This window comes from Sinohyriopsis cumingii, chromosome 15 (assembly GCF_028554795.1).
Source record: "Sinohyriopsis cumingii isolate HCF-2022 chromosome 15, ASM2855479v2, whole genome shotgun sequence".
Classification (NCBI taxonomy): Eukaryota; Metazoa; Mollusca; class Bivalvia; order Unionida; family Unionidae; genus Sinohyriopsis; species Sinohyriopsis cumingii.
In genome coordinates this window covers 62486082-62509562 of record NC_142975.1, presented here as the reverse complement: position 1 = coordinate 62509562, position 23481 = coordinate 62486082, and the positions used below count along the sequence as shown (strand labels likewise).

Below are 23481 nucleotides of genomic sequence, written 5' to 3'. Positions count from 1 at the left end.
CCTCTCGATGGGAAAAAATCTGAGACAAACCCTTCCATCTTCCAAAAATTCATTTTATGAACTCCTCACCGAATTTAAAATCTATACAAGGATTTATACTGATGGATCAAAGGATGAGGAACAGGCTGTCTTTGTTACTGGAAAACACACAACACAAGTTCGCTTACTAAATGGTACATCAATTTTTTCAGCCAAAATCAGAGCAATAGACCTTGCTTTGAAATGTATTGAAAACAAACATATTTTAAACAGCAGCCCCTTCTCAGACTCACTATCAGTACTTCAGTCACTACACAATAGAAAACTGGAGAACCCAATATTAACTAATATTCTCATCAAAAATTCTGAACTGAGTAACTCCCACAATATAGTATACTGTTGGTTACCTAGCCATTATGGTATAAAGGTAATGAAAAAGCAGATCGTGCTGCTAAAATGGCCATATCCCAAGAACCATCTGATTTTAAAAATACTGTATACTGATTTTAAACCTAGTATCAAAGAGTCTTTACGTCAGAAGAGGCAGGGATGATGGAATGATGCGATGAATAATAAACTTCATGCCATCAAGCCAACCCTTGGAGAATGGACTTTTTGATACAGTGTATTATCGAATTCCTGAAAGAAGTAAACATTTACTTTATGCTATAATTTGTATGCCATCAGCTTCAGCATTTGTATGTAATGTATATACTGTCTCTTATTTTCAACACTTTTTCATCTGTCTTTGGGGCCCTGAGAGGCCGAGTGGTCTAAAGCACTCACCGTTCTGTATCACTGCCATCTCACCTCTGTCTGCGTGGGTTCGAGTCCAGGGCTTGGCTAGCGTGGGTACGTGGGAAAGCCTGCCAGTAACTTCTCGTGGGTCGGTGGTTCTTCCCTGGGTTTTCCAGGGTTCTTCCTCCACCAGTTATACTGGCCGCCATGTATAGCCTATCTTGTGCTGAAAAATGGCGTTAAACCCTAGAACAACAACAAAAATCATCTGTCTTTATTAACATATACCATTTACATTCCCTGTTGATCAGGAAACTTTATATCATTTTACTAATTGGTTTTGATATCGCTAGTTGATATTAAACCTTTTATCTTTTTTAAATGATAATACATATAACCTTTTGTATGGCACTAAAGAGCCTAACAGTGCTGGTGTGTCATAAAAAGAACAATCAATCAATCAGCCTAAGACTTATTAATATGGTACTAACAGCTTCCTCGCTTGGTGCTCAGCATTACGAGGTTAGTGTTAGGACTGGTCGGCCTGGTGTCAGGATAATGTGACTGGGTGGGACATCATGATACATGTCTGCGGCATGATGCCCCAATGCTAGACATTGCTATAAACTGCCACACTGCAGACATCATAGCGATATAATTGAAATTTTTTTAAAGCTATGTTAAAAATCCAAATCACACACATACACAACTCCAGTTCAGATTTGTGCACCATGTGGCTTATCATTAAATAAGAACTGAGTCATACCAAAGACTAACAAAAATGCTAGAAATCACTATAAACTGCCAGAATGCAGATTTTGTAGCGACCTGACTAAAAAACTGTTAAAACTATGTTAAAAATCCAAATCACTCACTCACACCATGTTGCATGCACTAGTCGGTGACCTTTAAAGCTTTGTACTAAACACAATGATTCTGTTTGATGATATAGTAATAAATCCAGAATGCCTTAGTGTGCCCTTTACATCACAAAACACATATTGTACCCATTCATTATAAATGCATATACTTTGTAAACTTCATGCAATTAATGAAATTTGCTAACATCAGAGAAATGTGAAACTATCAAAGTTTAACTCTACCTATTGTTTTTGGTGGACAGGATAAGTGGCATAAAGCAGAAGAGAAACTCAGAGAGAAGCATCAAGAAGAGCTCCGTCAGCTTCAAGAGGAGCTTGTCCTACGGGAACAAAAAATTCTTACAAAATCTGCAATCGTCAAGAGCTTGCGTGAGCAGATCAAAACAGAAAGAGACAAGTTTGAAATCTTTGCTACAGGTATAAACATTATGATATGGAAAAAAATTATGACAAGACAAACACCAATAACATAAGTGTACTAGTGGATAGGATAATGAATCATGTATCACAATTAGTAACTTAAAAAGGAGAAGGATTGTTTGTAATGTCTATAAAATGATTATTGGAGCAAACTCTTAAATAGACAGCTGTACATTTCATTATATTTTTGTTCCTTACATACTTCGTGTGAAGAGTTGGTAAATATAATGTACAACCAAAGATGCAAAAATGCTGTAGATTTTTTCTCAATTTTGGGGCTATGTATAAACTTGGCCAACATTTTTCACTACCTGTTGGCACAAGTTATGAAAGGTTGGTGGACTGGCTTCTGGCCCACTGGCCATACGTTGGACACCACTGGTATCATGGGTCTTCAGTAAACTTGACAGATGACATGAAAATTACATGAATAAGACATTAGTTCTAAGATAAAAGGAGTGTAAGGGGTCTGCAGCAGTCTAGACAGACCACAAGCAAATTACAACAAGAAAATGAGTAGAAATAACATGAGAGCTATTTATTGGATATACAGCACACTATAAATAACATGAGAGCTGTTTATTAGGTATGCAGCACTCTTTGCAGACATTATGAACATTACACCATCATAAGACCAGTAGAAATAACATAAGAGCTGTTTATTGATTATACAGCACTCTAGAAATAACATGATAGCTGTTTATTGGGTATACAGCACTCTTTGCAGACAATATGAACATTACACCATCAATAAGACCAGTAGAAATAATATGAGAGCTGTTTATTGGATATACAGCACTCCAAAAATAACATGAGAGCTGTTTATTGGATATACAGCACTCTAGAAATAACATGATAGCTGTTTATTGGGTATACAGCACTCTAGAAATAACACGAGAGCTGTTTATTGGATATACAGCACTCTAGAAATAACATGATAGCTGTTTATTGGGTATACAGCACTCTTTGCAGACAATATGAACATTACACCATCAATAAGACCAGTAGAAATAACATGATAGCTGTTTATTGGATATACAGCACTCTAGAAATACATGATAGCTATGTATTGGGTATGCAGCACTCTAGAAATGACATGAGAGCTGTTTATTGGGTATACAGCACTCCAGAAATAACATGATAGCTATGTATTGGGTATGCAGCAATGTAGAAATAACATGAGAGCTGTTTATTGGGTATACAGCACTCTAGAAATGACATGATAGCTATGTATTGGGTATGCAGCAATGCAGACAGACCACATGAGCATTACAACATAAGTAAGACCAGTGGAAATTACATAAGATTTTTGTTTTGTGTATACAGCAACCTTGACACACCACATGCAAATTACAACAATAAGACCAACATAAGTACAGCAAGAGTAGTGTATTGGGTGTGCAGCAGTCATGTAACAAGTGTTATTAAATTATATATTTCATCTCTTGATCATAGTAGAATATAGAATTTTACAAAAATTTACATGTATATAAAAATATCTTCATGATCTCCATTTTCCTTGCTAAACTGATTAAAATTTTGTGCTGATGAATCTTTCATAATCAATAGTGAATTATCTGATTATAGATAAAAAGAACAATGATGAGGTATTACAGCAGGTGAAGGAAGCTTTGAAAGTGCAGGAAAGCATGCTAAAGGACTATGATAATGCCCTCCAAACCAAGGAAGAAGAAATTACAGTCAAACAGACAGGTATATTGCCCTTGTAGGCCTATTAGATACATGGTAAAACACCCTTTTCTAAGGGAAGTCAATCTGAATGGATTTGAAACTATCTTTTAAAATTTTGAATTTTTTCTTCATTTTAAATGACATTTTAATATTTAAAATACGCTGACTTGAAAGAGATATCATATCATTAGGAAAAAAAGTTATTAATCATACAAATTTCACTTATCCCCAAGTATGCTGGCAAGAGCGAATTATGTATAAAATAATTGCAACATTGAAAATGGGTATGTATCTTTTAAAACTGATAACTCTTTTGAAGTCATTGTTTTGATTCTAACATGAAGAAAATAAACTGCAGTGTTTTTACACTGATTTCACTCACTTGGTCCAGTGTTGCAGTTGATCAGCATATAGCTCAACCATGGGCTGTACACTGTCAGATGTAGTGATGTCACAGTGTTCTGTAATGCTTAATTTTATATTTGGTTACACCTGTGTTCTTGTTAGAATTTTTAGTGTAAATGCACACATTTTTATGTAGGTTGATTTTTATTATTATTACAAGCTTGAATTGTCATCATGTTAGTAGTGATGAAGGTGTGAGTTACAAATTAAGACCATGATATGAAATTGGCAAAACCTACAAGAAATGAGCACAGATTTAGGAATATGCAATGACTGTAACATGTTGATTGACTGCTTCAGAAACTGAAATGGATGAACACACAAGAGTAACAACAATATTGCATGACATCTTGGACATGTTGTGCATAGCATCATGTGCAAAGTTTAATGGACTGCATGGAATGTTAATGCTTTTAGTGAATATTGAACTCCATGGAATGTTAATGCCTTAAGTGAATATTGAACTGCATGGAATATTAATGCCTTCAGTGAATATTGAACTCCATGGAATGTTAATGCCTTCAGTGAATATTGAACTGCATGGAATATTAATGCCTTCAGTGAATATTGAACTCCATGGAATGTTAATGCCTTCAGTAAATATGGAACTGCATGGAATATTAATGCCTTCAGTGAATATTGAACTCCAATGAATGTTAATGCCTTAAGTGAATATTGAACTGCATGGAATATTAATGCTTTCAGTGAATATTGAACTCCATGGAATGTTAATGCCTTAAGTGAATGTTGAACTGCATGGAATGTTAATGCCTTCAGTGAATATTGAACTCCATGGAATGTTAATGCCTTAAGTGAATATTGAACTGCATGGAATATTAATGCCTTCAGTGAATATTGAACTCCATGGAATGTTAATGCCTTCAGTGAATATTGAACTGCATGGAATGTTAATGCCTTAAGTGAATATTGAACTGCATGGAATGTTAATGCTTTCAGTGAATATTGAATTGCATGGAATATTAATGCCTTCAGTGAATATTGAACTGCATGGAATGTTAATGCTTTCAGTGAATATTGAACTGCATGGAATGTTAATGCCTTCAGTGAATATTGAGCTGCATGGAATGTTAATGCTTTCAGTGAATATTGAGCTGCATGGAATGTTAATGCCTTCAGTGAATATTGAACTGCATGGAATGTTAATGCTTTCAGTGAATATTGAACTGCATGGAATGTTAATGCTTTCAGTGAATATTGAACTGCATGGAATGTTAATGCCTTCAGTGAATATTGATCTGCATGGAATGTTAAAATCACAAACTTTTGGGAAAAATTGATTTTCTTTAACATTTTGTTGACAATACTGATGTATTCAGTGTAGTAAATTATTCAATAAACTGAAAATAGAAAACTGGAAATAAAGTTATTTTTAACTGAATTGTTGTGCAAATGATCATTATCATAAATGTGCATTATCATAAAATCAACTAATCATTGACCCTTTATAAACCAGGAGCTAATGCAGAATGTGACAGACCCATATATGTTGTTGATAGACCAGGTTCATTGTTGTTTGTTCTAAAAATAATTTCAAATAATCTTGGGCTTCAATGTTACAAACTGAATGTATGCTATATACAGATGAATACAGCATCAGAATCCTTCAATTTTCAGAATACGAAAAGCTTCAGGAAAAATACCATGAGTTGTTAAAGTCAACAGGAAGATCAGACAAAGAAATGCTGGCTCAGAATAGAAGCTTTACAAAAGTTGAGGCAGAACGAGATCTCGTGTTGAAGCATAACTTGGAACTGCAGGATGAAATTAAAAAAATTACAAATGAAAAGGATAGACTGAACTCCATGATTAGAGAAAATAACATTGAACTCAAAGCGATGGAGAAATCCCTTTCTGGTAAGACTTAAGAGTTATAGATTTTTATTGAAGTTGACAATTTTCATATGAAATTTATGAAATAGTTGAATTACAGGTATTTATAAGACTTTCGTGTGTGATTTGGATTATTTAAAATGTAGCTTTAACAATTTTTCAGTCATATCACTACAATGTCTGCAATGTGGCAGTTTATAGTGATGTCTAGCACTGGGACATCATGCCGCAGGCATGCATCATGATGTCCTACCCAGTCACATTATCCTGACACCAGGCCGACCAGTCCTAACACTAACCTCTTAATGCTGAGCATCAAGCAAGGCAGTTGTTAGTACCATTTTTATAAGTCTTTGGTATGACTCGACCGAAATTCAAACCTGCTGCCTCCCGCATCCAAGGCAGATGCTCGAACCACTGGGCCACCAGAGACTTATATGCACTGTATGTACTCTTATAAGTCAAGTCAAACTGCGAACACCAAAGATCCTGATCTGTGATCACTGTGTAATGTGTCTGCAGAGCATGGTCTTTGTTCTACTGATTACTCCTGACAAACTGCACAGATCTGCTGGCACATTATACAGCTGGGTCTGTGCAGTTTGAATTTGGACTTGACTTATACATGAGTATATAAGGTAATTGAAATTGAGTTATTAAATTTTATGTGAAGCAGAAACTAATTTAAGATATTTGTATAATGTCTGTCTGTGTAGTTTGCAGTTTGGCTCTACTTATAAGTGAGTATAGATGTAATTCTTTCTCTAGAGCTGCAGACATTTTAAAAATACATGTTCTCCTCGTAATGAAAACATCCTTTGAGTCTTGCTTTGTGAAAATTTTAGGTATAGTCCTCACTTGTGACTGGTATTTAGACCTTTTTCATTACAGAGACAAAGCTGCAGCATGAGGAACTGAAACAAAGGATGCTGAGTCAGTCTAGTTTTGAGATCTCAGTAATGAAGCAAGAACAGGACAAAAAATATCATGATCTTGAGAACAAACTGAAGGTACATGTATCTTCCTTATTTGCTGTAGGAAATTCATAGCTTTTATTGTTGTGTCCATGAAAGCATGTATAGACATATTTTCGAACAGCAGCATTGTCACCACTATAAAGTACCCAAGTATATTCTGTCCCTTCTTATAATGTGGATGAACATGGATTAAATTGGTAAAATTTGTTGTACTTAATTTTCTTGGTTCTTGAAAGCCAGTTATAATGTGATTTCACATATTAGCTACCCTATTATGTTTTAATGCATGTGTTCAGTCTTGATGGAATATTTTTTCAATTACAAGGCACCCTCACCTAGATAATATTATGATTTTCTCAGTTATAACCTCGTCTACTTATATGGCATCTGCTCTTATGATCTGGGGTAGCTTTTTAACTCCGTCTCTTGTAACTCAGATTACTTTTATGATTCTCTCACTTATAATCCAGAGTACTATGTGACTCCCTTACTTATAATCCATTGTACTTTTGTGACTCCCTCACTGACATCCCAGGATACTTTCATGACTAACTCACAAATCTTGGTTACTTTATGGCTCTTTTATTTATAACCTGTGGATCTTTTATGGCCGTCTCACTAATTTATATCCTGAAGTTTTTTAATGGCTGATGAGGCCTTGAATGAATTGTTTTATGACATCATTTGCATGATTTGTGCCATTGATTTCCTGTCTTCTTGAATTTTGTTTTAATTTTTAATATCAATAATGCATTACCTGTCAAATTTGTATTGCTTACATTTCCTGGACTGAAATGCCCTTTATCCACGTTATAGAATTCCATCCTCCTATCAGATGGAAAGTTCCAGAAAGTCTCAAACTAGAGAGAACAGAGATCCAGTCTGATCCTAGCATCATAGGCCCATGCATAGGAGACATCCTCTTTCAGCAGATGTAATTTGGATTCATTTAAATTTATTAATGCTGTTTGGAAAATTTGCCTTTTCTTAGAGACACAATTAATGGTTGAATAAGCTCTTGTGAGATTTTGAGGTATTTTGTACCTTCATTGTTTATTTCTCAGAAATACCTTTCATCTATACCTTTTGTCTTTGGTGATAGGGTAGGTCATTAGCTATTTATGTTGGCATCCAATTTTTATCATTAATTTGGTCATTTTTATATGTTGCTGGACTTATAGGGTATGTATCATCTTCCCAGTCATATCAGGAACTTTTGTTTTTACCTCCATTCTGGTATATATATTTTGAATCACTTATCTCCCCATAACTATTTGATAGCATTAAGGGAAGCATCTTAAAATGTTTTGAGAAATACACCATCATCATGAAATGAAAAAGTATCAACTAAACATGAAACGAGTACATATATTTACATACTAATCCTTAGGTTCTAACTTTATTTAATGTCAAACTCGTTTGTCTTTGAATTTAAATAAATGTTAGTTTTCATTCTTAACACATTAACCCCTGGAGGTTTTTGCCATTTTTGCCTGAAAATCAAGTAGGAAACACATTTTGAAAGCTATTTCTGAATAGACTCGAAAACACCAAATCCCTGGACATCTTTCAATAACATACTGCCTAGTTGTGTTGGAAACATCGTTTTTCGTTGGCTATTTGACTCGCGCATGAGCAGAAGGGTAAACGTTGGACTTGTTTGGGTTTTTTTGCTAAACAGAGTCATTATTTTTGTATGGAGACCACTCTTTATTCCAAATGCCCATCTTATCCTATTTTTTGCAAAGGCTCATCTGTCTGTTTGCAGTTCATACCAGTTTGCCTTAGATCTGAGACCAAAATGTCTAAAATCCGGACACAAAATGGGATTCTGACCACGAACAAATTTTGCTTAAAAAAAAGTCGGGTCCAAAAAATGAGGTTTTTCTATCTGTATTTTGTAGTGCAACTAGATATTCCATATTATTTGGTATCATTGTAGAGCTACATCTGTCTACCTTTCTATAATATCATCCACTTTAGTGTATCATGCATGACCATGATGCTACAGAGCTCGGCAGTAGGCTACTACCTCCTGCCCCGTAAAGTCGTTGCTAGGGTTTAATGTGTAAAAGCAATTATTAAGGACATTATCTTTGTCTGGTCCAATAAACTTACTATGTCCGCATAATTTTATTTTCATGAATTTACAAAACAGTTGATTTGTCTGGTTCAATAAACTTACTATGTCCTGACTTTACTAAATTATGAGTCAATATGTGGATGAATTTACACAAGATATATTTATTCTAAATGTCAAAGGTATAACTTGGTTGTCAGTTCATCTGTAGCAATTATAAAGCCTGTAGAAAATCTTTCACCGATTGGAAATATTATTTTTATTGGCAGTTCTGACATATAAAAAAATACATGTATTAATGCAGCAATATCCTGATTAATTTATCATGTAATAATTCCAATTTTTATAAATAGACTGTGTTTTCTACGCTTTGATTGGATTTAAACGGTCACGTGATACTCATCTGGAATTTTTTACACTTCGATAAATTCTGCAGACTACTTTTGTTTCTTTATTGCTAGATCATTTGATGTGACATTTTATCAATAGCAACGCTTTACACCCTAATAATAATAACAGGCACCCACCCACCCACTCCTGTCATTTCCGATAAAAAAAATGATAAGCCACAGCTTATAATCGACCATTAGAAGTTAAAACAATGTAATTGCACAAACCTTCCTGCACTCCAACACTGACCCCTTTTGCCGAAGAAGGCATATGGCAGGCTTTAGAGCCAATCTTCGGAAATTATTGCATTTCACCTCGAAAACATGTTACAGCAGCGGTTATTAAAGGTCAGAGTCATATGTCAACCAAGGAACGTTACTCAAAATGGACACGATTTTGCTTTTGAAAGATCGAAATATAACAATGACGTTGCTATAACAACACATGCCATACGCAAACATAATTTAAAAAAAAAAGAAAAGAAATATTCCTAGTTTAACTGCAACAACCATTTTTTATATATTAAAATATTGATCATAACAGTGTATCACTGGCATGACCCGCAGTTACATTCTACCCCGTATCACTATAAAAGAATCTAGGAAACTAGGCTAGCGAAGATAGGGCTATGTATTCTACCACAGTTAAGAGGCTAATGAAAGAAAACGTCGATGTACATAAAAGTGAATGTTTTGTTGGTTAAATCTGCTGATATGATGTTAGAAAGGAAGTAAATTGGAATTATAAGGATTAAATGATCATGGTTGGGTATTTATCGATGTGTAAATTTTACCTGATCACTCACAAAGTTTACATGTGATTTGGATTTTTAACGTAGCTTTAACAATTTTTCAGTCATATCGCTACGATGTCTGAAATGGGGCAGTTTATAGTGATGTCTAGCACTGGGGCATCATGCCGCAGACATGTAGCGTGATGTCCCACCCAGTCACATTATCCTGACACAGGGCCGACCAGTCCTAACACTAACCTCTTAATGCTGAGCGCCAAGCGAGGCAGCTGTTAGTACCGTTTTTGTAAGTCTTTGGTATGACTCGGCCGGGGATCGAACCCACGACCTCCCGCATCCGAGGTGGACGCTCTAACCACTAGGCCACCGGAGCGGTCAAAGTTTACATAAAGTCCTTCGGACTTTATTTACTTTATGAGTGATTAGGTGAAATTTACACATCGATAAATAACCAACCATGATCATTTAATCCTATAATACATTCCAATATTATTGCAAAGTAGCTTTTTATTGTTGCAGAAATAAATAGGATATAAATGAAGGAATAATCTAACACTTTCTATTTGCATGTTTTCAGAACAGATAAAACTGGAAGATAAAATTTGCTCCATTTCTTACTTGATTAGACAGAATGCAGCACACACTTAAGATAAATATTACTGATCACACTATTTTTATCTTGTTCTGCGTATGGTATATAAATATAAAAGCAACTAGTGGACAATGTACAGCTTTCATTCGTTGTCACTTTTTTTCTGGAAATGAATAAGAATGAAAACAATCATAACTACAACTACTCCTACTAATATAAAAAGAAAAATGTGATACTGTAATTGTGCCAGAGGAATTGCATACACACAAACCCCTGCCCCCAATTCACTCATTGGTAACTAAGTAGATATGATCCTAAATTTATCAATATGGAAAACGTACCATCTGATCTAGCAATTTTCACCCAAGGATGTGAACTTTTCCATTTAGTGTTGAACCCAATCCTTTATTTCTTAAGCTCTTTCTCTGGGGGAAATCCTGCTATCTGAATCAGAACCACCTATGGTGACACCAGTCTCTGATTTTTGTAGCCAGGCCAACATGGGTCTAACTGGGTGCTAAGTAAGTTCACGGGGTGTTTTTAGGTTTATTTTTAAGTGGCATGTCCATTGATTTTAAGAATTTGCTTTTTGATAACTTGAAATGTAATATGTAGCTTTTTAATCTAGTAGTGCATATTACCAGTAGACTTCATCATCTGTTGATGATCATGTAACTCTGTCTGTGCAGAGATTAAACCCCTATCAAAGGCTTACCAGGAACAAAGATAACAGCAAAGTATATGAATAATTATCCTGGATTATCTTCATTAAATATTTAAATAAATACCCAAGAAGAGGTAAGAACAGGTTTCATTTTAGTAATAGGGATATGATTGATAAGCCGCAGGATGCTTATTGAACACATTCATTCTCTAAAGGGGAGTCATGAACATATAAGTATAGTGGCACAAGAGCATAGTGTAATTGCAGGTCTAACGCATCAAGGAACGAGGACTGAAATGAAAACTTAGAACACTAATATTTAATATATATTGTTTGATGAAACATTGACTAATATTGCATGATAAATCTTAGATGCCCCTAGGGGATCAACAACATCATTATTAACATAAAATTCATGATTATTATAAATATTTTTTATTTATTGTCTCTTCTGTTTCCAGAATGTTTCCTTTTGCAGGAATAAAACATTGCAAAGTATGGATAAATGTAGGCATATAAAAACCTCTTGGAATACATGCCCCACCTACTGGTGTTGTACAAGTTATTAACATACAAATAGTTGTCTGGTCTGTATTTAGTGTTCAAATGAGATAGGGGACCTCCTTGAGAGTAGGCAAACATATAAAGGGAGGAAGAAAGGTCTCACCTTGTCTCAGGCCCCACCCCCCAATTTTGACATGCTACTAATCAACCCTGTTGGTGACAAGGAGTCTGCATTCACATGCCAGAATAGGGATGGGGATTGTGTCATCACTATTTCACCTTCTCCACTTCAGGAAAGTAATTGTGCTTCCCTTAGCAGTGCTGATGTAAGTCATAGATCTACCACATCTGTATGTGTTGAGTCAAACAAAGAGGAGGTGGCTGTTTTCTTCCCCAAGATGCTCAAAGAACTAATTCCAGCTAGGGCTTTATGGTTATTTTTGTCTGCCTCTACAGGGTATGAAGTATTATTTCTACATCATAATGAAGGTGGATTTCCCTCCCTCTCAAGAGAGCTTGTTAGTTCCATCCTAATAAGTACCTTTCACTCATTTGTCATTTGAGGATGGTGGGAAAGGTTTGTTTTGGTGGTCACACACTACCTTCTCTTCCTTATTCCTTCAGTCTTTGACTCACGAGAGCAAAGACATTTTCTTTGGGCCCAATAGTTGTGGCACAATAAGTAGCCCAGTGGTCTCTGTGCCAGAGAGTAATACATAAAGTTTTATCCCAGTTTTTGAGGGCCTAAGTGTTGCTGCAACATTTTAGGAAACTTCTACCAGGTACTTGTTGATCCTAACGATTGATTACCTGGGTACCTGATCAAAGAGAATTAGTATTTATTGTGAACCTGAACTGCTTTGTTGTAGGATCATCCATGGTAACCCTAAATAGCGGTATAATCATAATTATTACTAACATGAGTGGCAAAAAGAGCAATCTGTACATTACATGCCATAATTAATGAAAACTGTATGAAAAATTACACTTTGCTACTAAATTTAATACTTACCTGTCACTTTTGACACATTCCCTCCTCCCTTCCTGTAGTCTGGGTTTCTGAAATGCAGATGGTTACTGCACACGGACCTGTGACGTGGAGGATAGACTAGATCTGTCTTCTAATTCTAGACTTTTAGAAACTTTGCCATCTAAATTGGAGGATGGACTTCTCTAATGTGGACGAGGTTATTTCTGTTCTGGAAATGCAAACAATGCATTAATAGGAGGTAAATAGTAGCTCATACAAACTAATTAATTCCCCCTTTCCCATAAATACATTTGAATAGCTTTACCATGGATGGTTGGATTTCAGCATTAAATTTGGAATGCAGTTTGCTATTGATGAGACCTTGTATGAGATCCATTTTCAACATTCCAAACCACCATTTACAGGGTGTATAGCCCCGATTGCCCATCCTCTCAGCTTTAGTGATAGCAGCAGAATTCTGCATAGGGATGTTGCATTGCAACCAAATTTATCATCATATACCTTTATATTGATGAGACTTGAATTAGTTAAATTAGCAGCATTCCATGTCAGTCCAGCCCTCAGGCAAATTAAAACAACACAGAATTCTGGCCCATGAACCGGAATTATTATAAAGAAATTAGTGTTTGTGGCCTTCAAGTGGTCTTAGAAAATGCAATCTGGCCCTTGGCCGAAAAAGGTTGTGCACCATTGATTTAGATGAATCATTGCCCTGAATTTTCAAAAGTATATGTTCATATTTTAAATCATCATATATTCTTTATGGCATTTCTTACTCAAAAACTCTTCTTTCCAGGAGAAAACAGAATATGCAAGAGAGCTGCAGACAAATCTGCGACGGCAGGAAGAGAGGTTGAAAAATACAGAAAAAGATCTGCAGCACAAAGAAGATACCATTAAGGTATGTGTGCTTTATTTATCTGCATGATGTTAATTATTAGTTAATGGTTTGCTACTTACCTGGTATGGAATAATACTGACTGAATTACAAACTTACTGGGCAAGGCACTTGCACTGAGCCCAGGTATATTTTGGATGAATTTGATATGAACATTGTCTCTTAGACCTAGATGTTCCTTTAGTGGACTTTGTCTAATTGACACCTTCTGGACAGTCATGTCCTTTAACAATCAACTTCATATCTCTACTTGGAATGTTGCTTGTAATCATCAGAACCCAAGATTTTTTTGTTGTTGATGTAAACATTGCTTCGTAAATGTGAATGTACTTTTTATTAGCCTTCTCTCATTGATACCATTTGGACAGAGTTATGGCCCTTGTCAATCAACTATATACCTTTACATTCTGCTTGTAATCATCAGAGGCCAAGAAATATTCAACATATTCTGGTGCAATTTAATGTGAACATTGTTTCACAGACCAAGATATAACCTTTATGGGTTTTTCCCTCTAACAGTTATGACCATTGTTGATAACCTACATATATGTTACTTGTTCTGAGGAAACCTTGAATGAGTTGGATTTCAAGCATTCCAAATCATCATGCAGAGGAGTCGTGGCTCCTAAATATCCATCTTCTTATAGTTTTAGTTTTTCAACACAGGTCCATCTATTAAGTCCATGCAGAGCAAATTATAGGAAGCAGGGACCTTTTTGGGTTCTCAACAGAGGTCCCTCTATTTAAGTCCATGCAGAGCAAATTGTAGGAAGCAGGGACCTTTGGTATCTCAAAAGAGGTCCCTCTATTTATGTCCATGCAGAGCAAATTGTAGTAAGCAGGGACCTTTGGTATCTCATTATAGATCCCTCTCTTTAAGGCTATTCAGAGCAAATTATACTATGCATGGACTAGGGGTGAAACGATTCATTGTTATATTGTGCATTGATACATCTGCTGAAATGATCCACATATTGATACAAGAAACGGAAAATTGATACTTACCCTATGCATGTTATTTTAGTCTTTAGCAGTCATGAATAATTATTATTAGTTGCCTTGTTATTCTGTAAAATTATAATCCATCCAAAACAGCATTTGCAATTACAGGCACTCATGTTTATTAGTATAGACAAAAAGGATTATTTGAGAATACCCACTTGCCGTCTACAAGTTAACACAAAGTAACATGGTTTGTAATCTGCCCCCACCCATCCATTTCATGCTCATTATCTTAAACCAGAAGTATGTTCAGCATATACTATACATTCCAAACGTGTTCCACATGTATAATGAAATACTTTACTCATCATTTAATAACAACTTTTACATGAAGTTTCCACTTTGAATTGTATCTTGACTACTTTGATCAGTTTGAAAGCTACACTACAGGTTTGTTGCACAGTGAAGCATTACATTGAATTCTCATTTGTTGTTATTGCTTGTTCTGTTCTAAGTTAAACAATAACCACCAATCACAAATCAATGTAGATTATTCTCTGTGTGTGACAAACAGGAAGTATTGGCAGAACAACAGAGAAACATCGTGGGGAAAGTCATTAGATATGTCAAGTACCTAAGCGGAGATGCTGTTAGGGTGTGCCATTGTGCAAATCGTGCTTAATTTGTACAAATTAAGGGCCTTGGAGAACATATTTTTTTCAATTTGTTCAAGCTGGCTAAGTTAGCTATGTATTTGCCTCTTCAAACAGCAGTCTGTGAAAAGAGATCTCAGCACAGAACAATATTCATACATGCAGATAAGGTACAGATTAAGCTCAGAATCAGTCACTAGATTAATATTTTAACAACTAGAGGTGATGTCTTTAAAAAATATTAATTTCAATAGAGCTTTATCAGAGTGGAACAGGAATAAAAAGACATGGATATTGAAGTGTTGGGTAAATACTGAACTATGGCTGTTTCCTCCTCACCCTCATTTTCTTATCCTACTCCCTTTTTTGTGACAAGCGGGGAGCTCCCTCTTAAGGTAATATCCTGAAAAACATTTCTATATTATTTTGAATGTGCACAGAACATTTGAAATCTTTTGGGATAACATAGTTTATATTAATCAAATACACCATTGTAAAATATGAACTTTTAAAAAAAAAACAGAATATGTATATTGGCAGCTTAGTCGAAATTTATTGTTTTACGTGTAGTTTTTCTGCATTTAAACATTTCTTTATGTGTCTGTAAAGTGTACAAATACAGTTTATGTAAAACTGTGTCTTTCACCTGGATGACAGCAAAGCTTTAAAAATATTTTTGTGACTCACTTACATGTTAAGGCATGGAAGGAGGAGAGGGACAAGCTGGTATCAGGGCTTGAAACAATCTTGAAGAAGCAGATAGAGGAAATAAAACAGTTGAAGGAGGAGAGAGATTCTGCACTTAGGGTAAGTATGGACATTGGTTTTTACAAATTGTATGGCATATTATCTCCCCTTTGTCAACCAAATTGGAGGCATTCATATAAATTTGAAACACAATTTCATTGTGATTATGATGTTTTGCAGAAGTATGGCTGTATAATCTGAGAAAGTTGCCTGGTTCTGACAGTTTAATTCTGATATATTTTATCAGTTTCACTCACTTTTACATGCCATCTGGAGCAATTATTTTATTCTGAAAATCACTTATGCAAAATGGAAAGAAGGCAAACAAGCGTCATATAATTTTCAGGGTCTGAAGTGACCGAAATCAACCATTAGGCAGTTTTCCAAAATATGATAATACTGCTGTATTGGGTTAATCTTAACATTAATCATGAACAAGTACATGATGAATCTGCTTAAGTTAGTTGAAATCTTATAAGAACAAAATCTCCATAATTCCATTTATTACCCACAAGCAAGGAAAATATATAAACAGTTTTGACAAGTATGAAAAAGTTATATATATATATATATATATATATATATATATATATATATATATATATATATATATATATATAATCCATTATTTGAAGCATGTCATTCATAAACTGTTTATCTTATCAACATTGTGATTAACAGCTATCATCAGTAAAAGTTCTTTATTTTTGATTTTGAAGTATTCAATATTGAAACATTCTTACTATATGTACAAGATAGTTAATGTACTTTGCTATTAAAGGAATGCCATCTATACTCAGTTGCAAGTCCAAATGTAGACTACACAAAACCAGATCTGCCATCACATAATGTGCTGGAAGATCTGGGTCTATGCAGTTTGCTAGGAGTAATCAGTGTAACAAACAACATAGATCCTGATCTGTCAGTGCATAATGTGACAGCAGATATAGGTCTGTGTTGTTTTCAGTTGGACTTGACTTACAAGTGAGTATATATGGTAGTTAGGATTATGTTATTAACAAATCTCTCTCTAAACACTAGAATAGATAAAGTAGTGACCCATTTCAAATTCTTGGTGCCCACTTTGAAAATCTTGATGGACTAGTGGCCTCAACCTGCCAAGTCCTAAACTAATCTGGCAGATAGTGCATTTGGTTATGATCATAAGAAAAAACGTTGTTTCAGTATCTTCAAAGTTATATTCATTCCTTTGGAAAAATGTGAGTTTATTTTGTGTAGTACAAGTTCAGACTTAGAGAACTTGCATCAGCATAATGAGAGTGTTGAATGGCAGACAAGGCTGATTTCAGTTTCTATGGTAGACAAGCAAGGCTTGTTTCAGTTTTTATGGCAGACAAACACAGCTCATTTCAGTTTCTATAGCAGAGAAATAGGTTCATTTTGGTTTCTTAAATTCAAGCCAGAATGGCCTACTGATTTTAAACTTATCTTATTAAACATTTTCTGTTTCAACTTCTATTTGTCCTCACCTGTAATTCAGCTTGATTCACAAACTTTTGAAATAATGAAATTATAACTGATGTTTGCATCATGTTGACAGAATTCTTTTATAATGTTGTACAAGTTCATAATTCTTATTGATTACTTTGACTAGAAGTGCTGGGGCTTTTATGGGGAAAATTAAATTTAAATAGAACCCTGGGGCTTCTTGGGGGAAAATTCAATGTAAAAAATCCTCATTGCTTAATTTTGTTTGGCCAGATGTGACAAAAGTTTGATGAAGTATGTTAGAAAAGAGATCAATCATATCCATCGGGTGTCAATTGTTGTAGATAAAATGGGTTATTGAGTCCCCCTTGGGTTCAGATACCTTTTTGATCTAAAGAAAATCTTTCTCAGGGATACTTAACACCTGATGACTATGTATTTTATATTAAAACAGGAATTACAGAGAAAAGTTGTTAACCAGGAAGAGCAAATAACAGAGAATGAAGAGGAGGAATCATCTAGAAGCTGTCACAAGGAGCTGGTAAACCAACAGAATATAAAAGATGGGAGAACCAATCAGAGAACACAAAAAATAAAGGTGGAGAAAGCTGACGACGAGGATGACATCAGTGAAAAGGTATATATGTTGAATTTTCACCTGCAAACTGCAGCAGCTATGCATTTTGTCACAGAAAACCCACCCAACCAATGAAGACTATTTTGAGTAAGATTTTGTTGCTGACTAAGTTTTATGACAGAGAAGCCATTTTTCTCAACTTTCAATTATTTAATATTGTGTTTATTTCCCTGGACATTTACTGAAGCTAATGGAAGACACCTGACATTCAAATTTCACTGATCTTCTAGTCTCATTGGAGGTTGGTGGTGTTGAAAATTACTGGTTAGACTGTAATACAATATCTTTGTGTCTGTTAATCCCATTTGCTTCAGATGTATAGCAAATCTCAATGGTTCAGAACTCCAGAACATTTTTGTTTCATCTACACTGACAGGAATACATGATTCAGTTTTGATTTGGTGTTTTCAGAACAGTAACACAAGTAGGTTATTTCATGCCAAGGTATTTAGAGTTAAGTATCTTGCCCAATTACACACCATGGTAGCAAAGCTGGCTAATTTGATTGTAGGATTCAAACATGCACCCTTTCAGTCATGAATCCAGCATGCTAACCACTCAGCCTCCACGGCTTTTACCACCATTAGTTTTTTCTTATGACATGCAGAAAGGCACATACTTGCTTTCACAGGGGTCATTGAGATATAACTGTCATTAGAACCAAACAATATAGACCCTGCTCTGCCAATGCATTATCCAAATGGCAGATCAAGATCTTTGTTGTTTGCAGTTGGACTGCACTTTAAGTGAGTACATATGGTAAATTTTTTATGGATTTGGTAATTAGTCTTTTTGTTTTCACAGTTGACTTGAGAAACATTGGTATCTTTTTAATTCTTGGTTTGTAACAACCACACAGTCCTTGAAAACTGGTAACCTACAAAATCCATGAAAACTGGTACCCAGCAAAGTAATTCACAGTAAGTGAAACAGATTTAACTGATGTAAATTCCAACATGGCTTTAAACATTATAGATTCAAACACAAAATGAGCTTCTAATAACGTGAAATTATTGTAAATGGTTCTCAACTGCTAGTAATAAAGTGAAATAAATGACTAGCAATAATATATCAAAACAGATTTAAAGTAATGGAATCCATTACTGTACCCAAGTTTTAAGAGGGGCCAATGTATATGGAGTTTGTGAGGGACCACTATACCATTTGATCTTGATCAACAATATGCAATTATATGAGTATCTGATGCATATATATATTAACTTCTTCAGATAAATACCACAATAGACAGGTCTACTAGTACATCAGCAATTCGACGGACTACCTCCAAGAACAGTCGGAAGAGGCAATCTCCTGTCATCACACCTGTACAAGAGGTAGGTGAAAGGTGTGAGAGCTTGTATAAGATTATTAATGTCAAATCAGATAAATCTTAACCATATATTATATCCCTGGGATGGAGTAAGGACAACCAGAAGTAGTAATGATAACCGAACTTTTGAAAACTTGTAATCATCACAAAGAGAAGAAACAGTTAAACAAAAAAGCATTGTTTTTAAATCATATTGCACACCTGAAATTTTATTTATCTCATTATTCAGATAAATTTTAATCTCCTGGGATGGAGTAGGAACAATCACTAGTGATGATAACTTAACTTTTAAAAACTTGTAATCATCACAAAGAGAAGATAAAGTTGGACTTGCACAGAAAAGCATTAATTTTAAATTATTTATCTCATTATTCTTTGTGTTTTAAAATTTGATAACATTGCAGTAAATAGGATGTTACGATTGCTTCTTTTTCTAAAATGTAGCCTCCAGCTAGCAAGAGAGTGATAAGAGAATCTGACATATCAGTGACTTCAAGTGAAGATATATCAGGACATCTTCAGATAGATGCTACCCCACCTGTTGCTGCCAAAAACCTAAAGAGAAATAAGAGGAAATATACATCTTCAACTAATCTTTCAAACCAGGTAGCCAAAATGTTATTGTTATTAATGCAAATACCATACCAGTTTATTCTATATATGGGAACATGTTTTTAAATGATGGTAATATTTACGAAGATAACTATTACTGCTGTATGAATTCAGTTATTTTCATGTATATAAATTTTCATGTTTTTTTTTAAAGAAAAAGTGGCATTTTGTTAATGCCATTTATGCTTGATAACAAGTTGAGTCTAATTGCAAGCAGTGTAGACCATAATTTACCATTCATAATGCTATGGCAAATCAGGGTCCATTTGTGTTAAACTGTTTACCCTAAAAAACACAGACAGAGATCTTCTGGCACATTATATGATGGCAGATCTGGGTCTGTGCAGTTTCAAGTTGAACTTGACTTATGAGTGAGTATATATGTGTTATGTATATTTGATTTAATTATATCTGATTTAATATATATTTATACATTTTTTAATTATTTGTCAGTTTTATTTTTTTAATTTTCATTACATGATATAGTAATGTAAATTTATTCACTAAGAATGATACTTTTTTCAGAAAATAGTTTGACCTTGACTGTTTATAAACACCAGGTGTTGATCTAAATCCTGACCTTGTTTCAAAATTCATAGCATCCACATAAACAAGTTCTTGTTTTATTATAAAATGGTTGGTTGTTGTCGAGGTCATGATGGGACTTCATCTTTTATATGTAAATAAGTTTTTATTTCTTAGAGTAAAATGATTGTTTTTTTTGTCAGGGTCACACTGGGTAGACGTGATCTCTAACAAGTACGTAGTTTCTATAACCTTCCAGAAGATGATCATGTGACCCCTTGTTTACGTTTTACAAGACCATATAACCCATGTTTTGGGGAATTGTTCTCAGTTGCAGCTGGTCCTTTTTTTTATACTAGAAGTTGTATGTTGTGTTATTTGGAGTTATTTCAAATTACTTGGATTCAAAAGGATTAATTCTGTTATTTTTCTGGAAAATATGTGTGCTCATGTAAAATCATTGAACAAGGACAGGTTTTTTTTCTAAAAATTTATTCAGCTATCAGAAACCGGAGTGATAATTCTTGTTTCTACAAAGAACTGTAGGCTTTAACACTACAGATTGCAGCATATACATCATCGTCTTGGATTCTTCGCCAGGATTCAAGCTTGAAATCAGTAGAACATTTTCTTATTAGTACTGCTAAAATTTTATTCATAGATTATTCTTGGATTATTTTTGGATTTGATTCTTCAAAACCGTAAGTTCATATTTTTTTATTTTTACAGAATTTTTCCAGGGAAATAACTTACTGGATTTTTTAAAGCTTGTTTTCACTCTTTCTTGTGTTACTGTTTATTCGAGCCTAAACATGTGACATGATAATTTATGTATATTCATGGATAGGGGAAGGATTTGTTTCTGTCCATTTACAGATAACTTATTTGATTTTTATGCCTCTGCTTGCCATGTTTTTGTGTTATACGATAGTACCCTTGTTCCAAGCTCTGCAGCGTCATCACAATTCATGCAGCTCATGACAGACCCAAACAGTTGGTATTATAGAAAAGGGACAGCTCTACAGTGATACCAAGTGATGCAAAGTTTCTACTCACATTTAAAAAATGCAGCTTGAAAACTGTAATTACTGACACCAGATTTCTTTAGGCAAGAAGATATATGTTCTGGAACCTAAGTTTGTGTCTGGTTTTAGACAACCTGTCATTAGATCTAAAGTAAATGTGTCTGAACTGCAAATAGATCAACTTTATGTTGAGTTTGAGATTTGGAATAAAATGGGGCCAGGACATAACAGCAAAAACATAAATTTAAAGAAAGTCCTATTGTCAGCTGTTTGCTCATGCATGGCCCAGTAACCAAACAAACAACATTGTTTATACATCCAGACACCCGCACAAAAATGTCTGTGAAGTAGATGTGTTTTGGATGTGATATGAAACCAAAATCAATGTGTATCCTACCCTTATTTTGGGAGGAAAAGAAAAATAACCCCCAAGGACAGTGACTCATAAGAATTGAGTAAATTATCATGCTTTTTTGTAGACACTTTGGACTTGTTTGGGTTTTTGTGTATATGTGCATTGTGTGTACATTAATTAAATACCAATGAATGCTTTACACATGTTTAAACATTAGTTTTGCTCAACTTGAATGAAAAGTAAGACTTTAATGACAGAAACATATAGTTTGAATAAGATAAGAACTTGTATATTAAAATATTGCCTGAAGGCTTGATGAACTTAAATATTTCATTCATATTTATATGGGGGGGGGACCTCAGTTCTAGTGTTGTGTATATCTATATTATATTGTTTAGCTTTTGTCCATGATTTTAGATTGTAATGATCATTTGTAACAAACATATTACTCAGCTAAATTGTACCCATGATTGTAGATTATATTTTAAGATAATGATCATTTGTAACCATTGTGTTTACTTGGATTTGAGTTCAGGGCAATGGTTTTTCCCTTGGAAAAACCAATGGTCATCCTGCTGTTTGTCAGGTTGATTCAGTGAAAGTAAATAGACCTGACCTTGTTTACAGTTTAGGGTAATTTTCCTTTAAGACGGATTTTTTTTCTCCAAAAATGGAAGATTGTGAAATTGGTCAAGAGGGTAGATAAGGCTGTTTATATTTTAAAAAATCATACCTATTGTAACATCTATCTTGCAGAAGAATAAAGTTTAGTTCAGTTATAATTTGACAGGATTTATTTATTTTAATTATTTATTGGAATCATAAAGTGCTTATTGACCCTGGGACTAAAACACTATTTTGGATTATTGTGAATTCATTCAAGGACATTCTGAATTATATCACTGTGATACAGTAAGACTGTTGGCACATCAACATCCGTCTTGGCACATCAGCACATTCATTACTGGAATTCATTCAGAACACTATGCTTTTGAACTTGTGATAGAACATTTAGAATTATTTGGGATTTAATTCACAATATTCCTTTTAAATTGTCAATTTGTATTCTTTAGAACTAAATAATTTGTTGAATTTTATTAAACTTGCTGTTTTTCTTTCTGTTGTACGTTTAAGACCGTAAAGTCATAACAATAACCAGAAAAAATAAAAAGATTTAAAAAATTGTTTTCCAGCCTAATGAGGGGGAGAAAAGTGAAGATGAAAAGGGAGAACGTCCACAGAGAAAAGCCAAGAAGACTGCACGTGGGAAAATTGGTTCTATCGTGAATTCATTCAGGGAATCTTCTCTTCCCAGGACTGGTGAGTAAAGTTACAATCCGCACAAATTATGCATATAATATGCTGCCGGTAGATTTGATGGGTTAGTTTTTTT

General features: G+C 34.5%; 1 protein-coding gene across 3 annotated transcripts in view; it reads left to right on the top strand.

Annotated features, from left to right (window-relative positions):
* Positions 1-23481, top strand: part of LOC149781935 (uncharacterized) — a 127436-nt gene that overhangs the window by 78227 nt on the left and 25728 nt on the right. For all 3 annotated transcript variants that reach the window (XM_089936137.1, XM_089936136.1, XM_089936135.1), the window contains exons 22-31: positions 1841-2015; positions 3606-3731; positions 5751-5990; positions 6858-6976; positions 13712-13816; positions 16108-16215; positions 18059-18241; positions 19471-19575; positions 20016-20177; positions 23282-23408. In XM_089936137.1, coding sequence (XP_089792263.1) covers positions 1841-2015; positions 3606-3731; positions 5751-5990; positions 6858-6976; positions 13712-13816; positions 16108-16215; positions 18059-18241; positions 19471-19575; positions 20016-20177; positions 23282-23408 — 1450 coding nt within the window. The remainder of the gene's footprint in view (positions 1-1840; positions 2016-3605; positions 3732-5750; positions 5991-6857; positions 6977-13711; positions 13817-16107; positions 16216-18058; positions 18242-19470; positions 19576-20015; positions 20178-23281; positions 23409-23481) is intronic.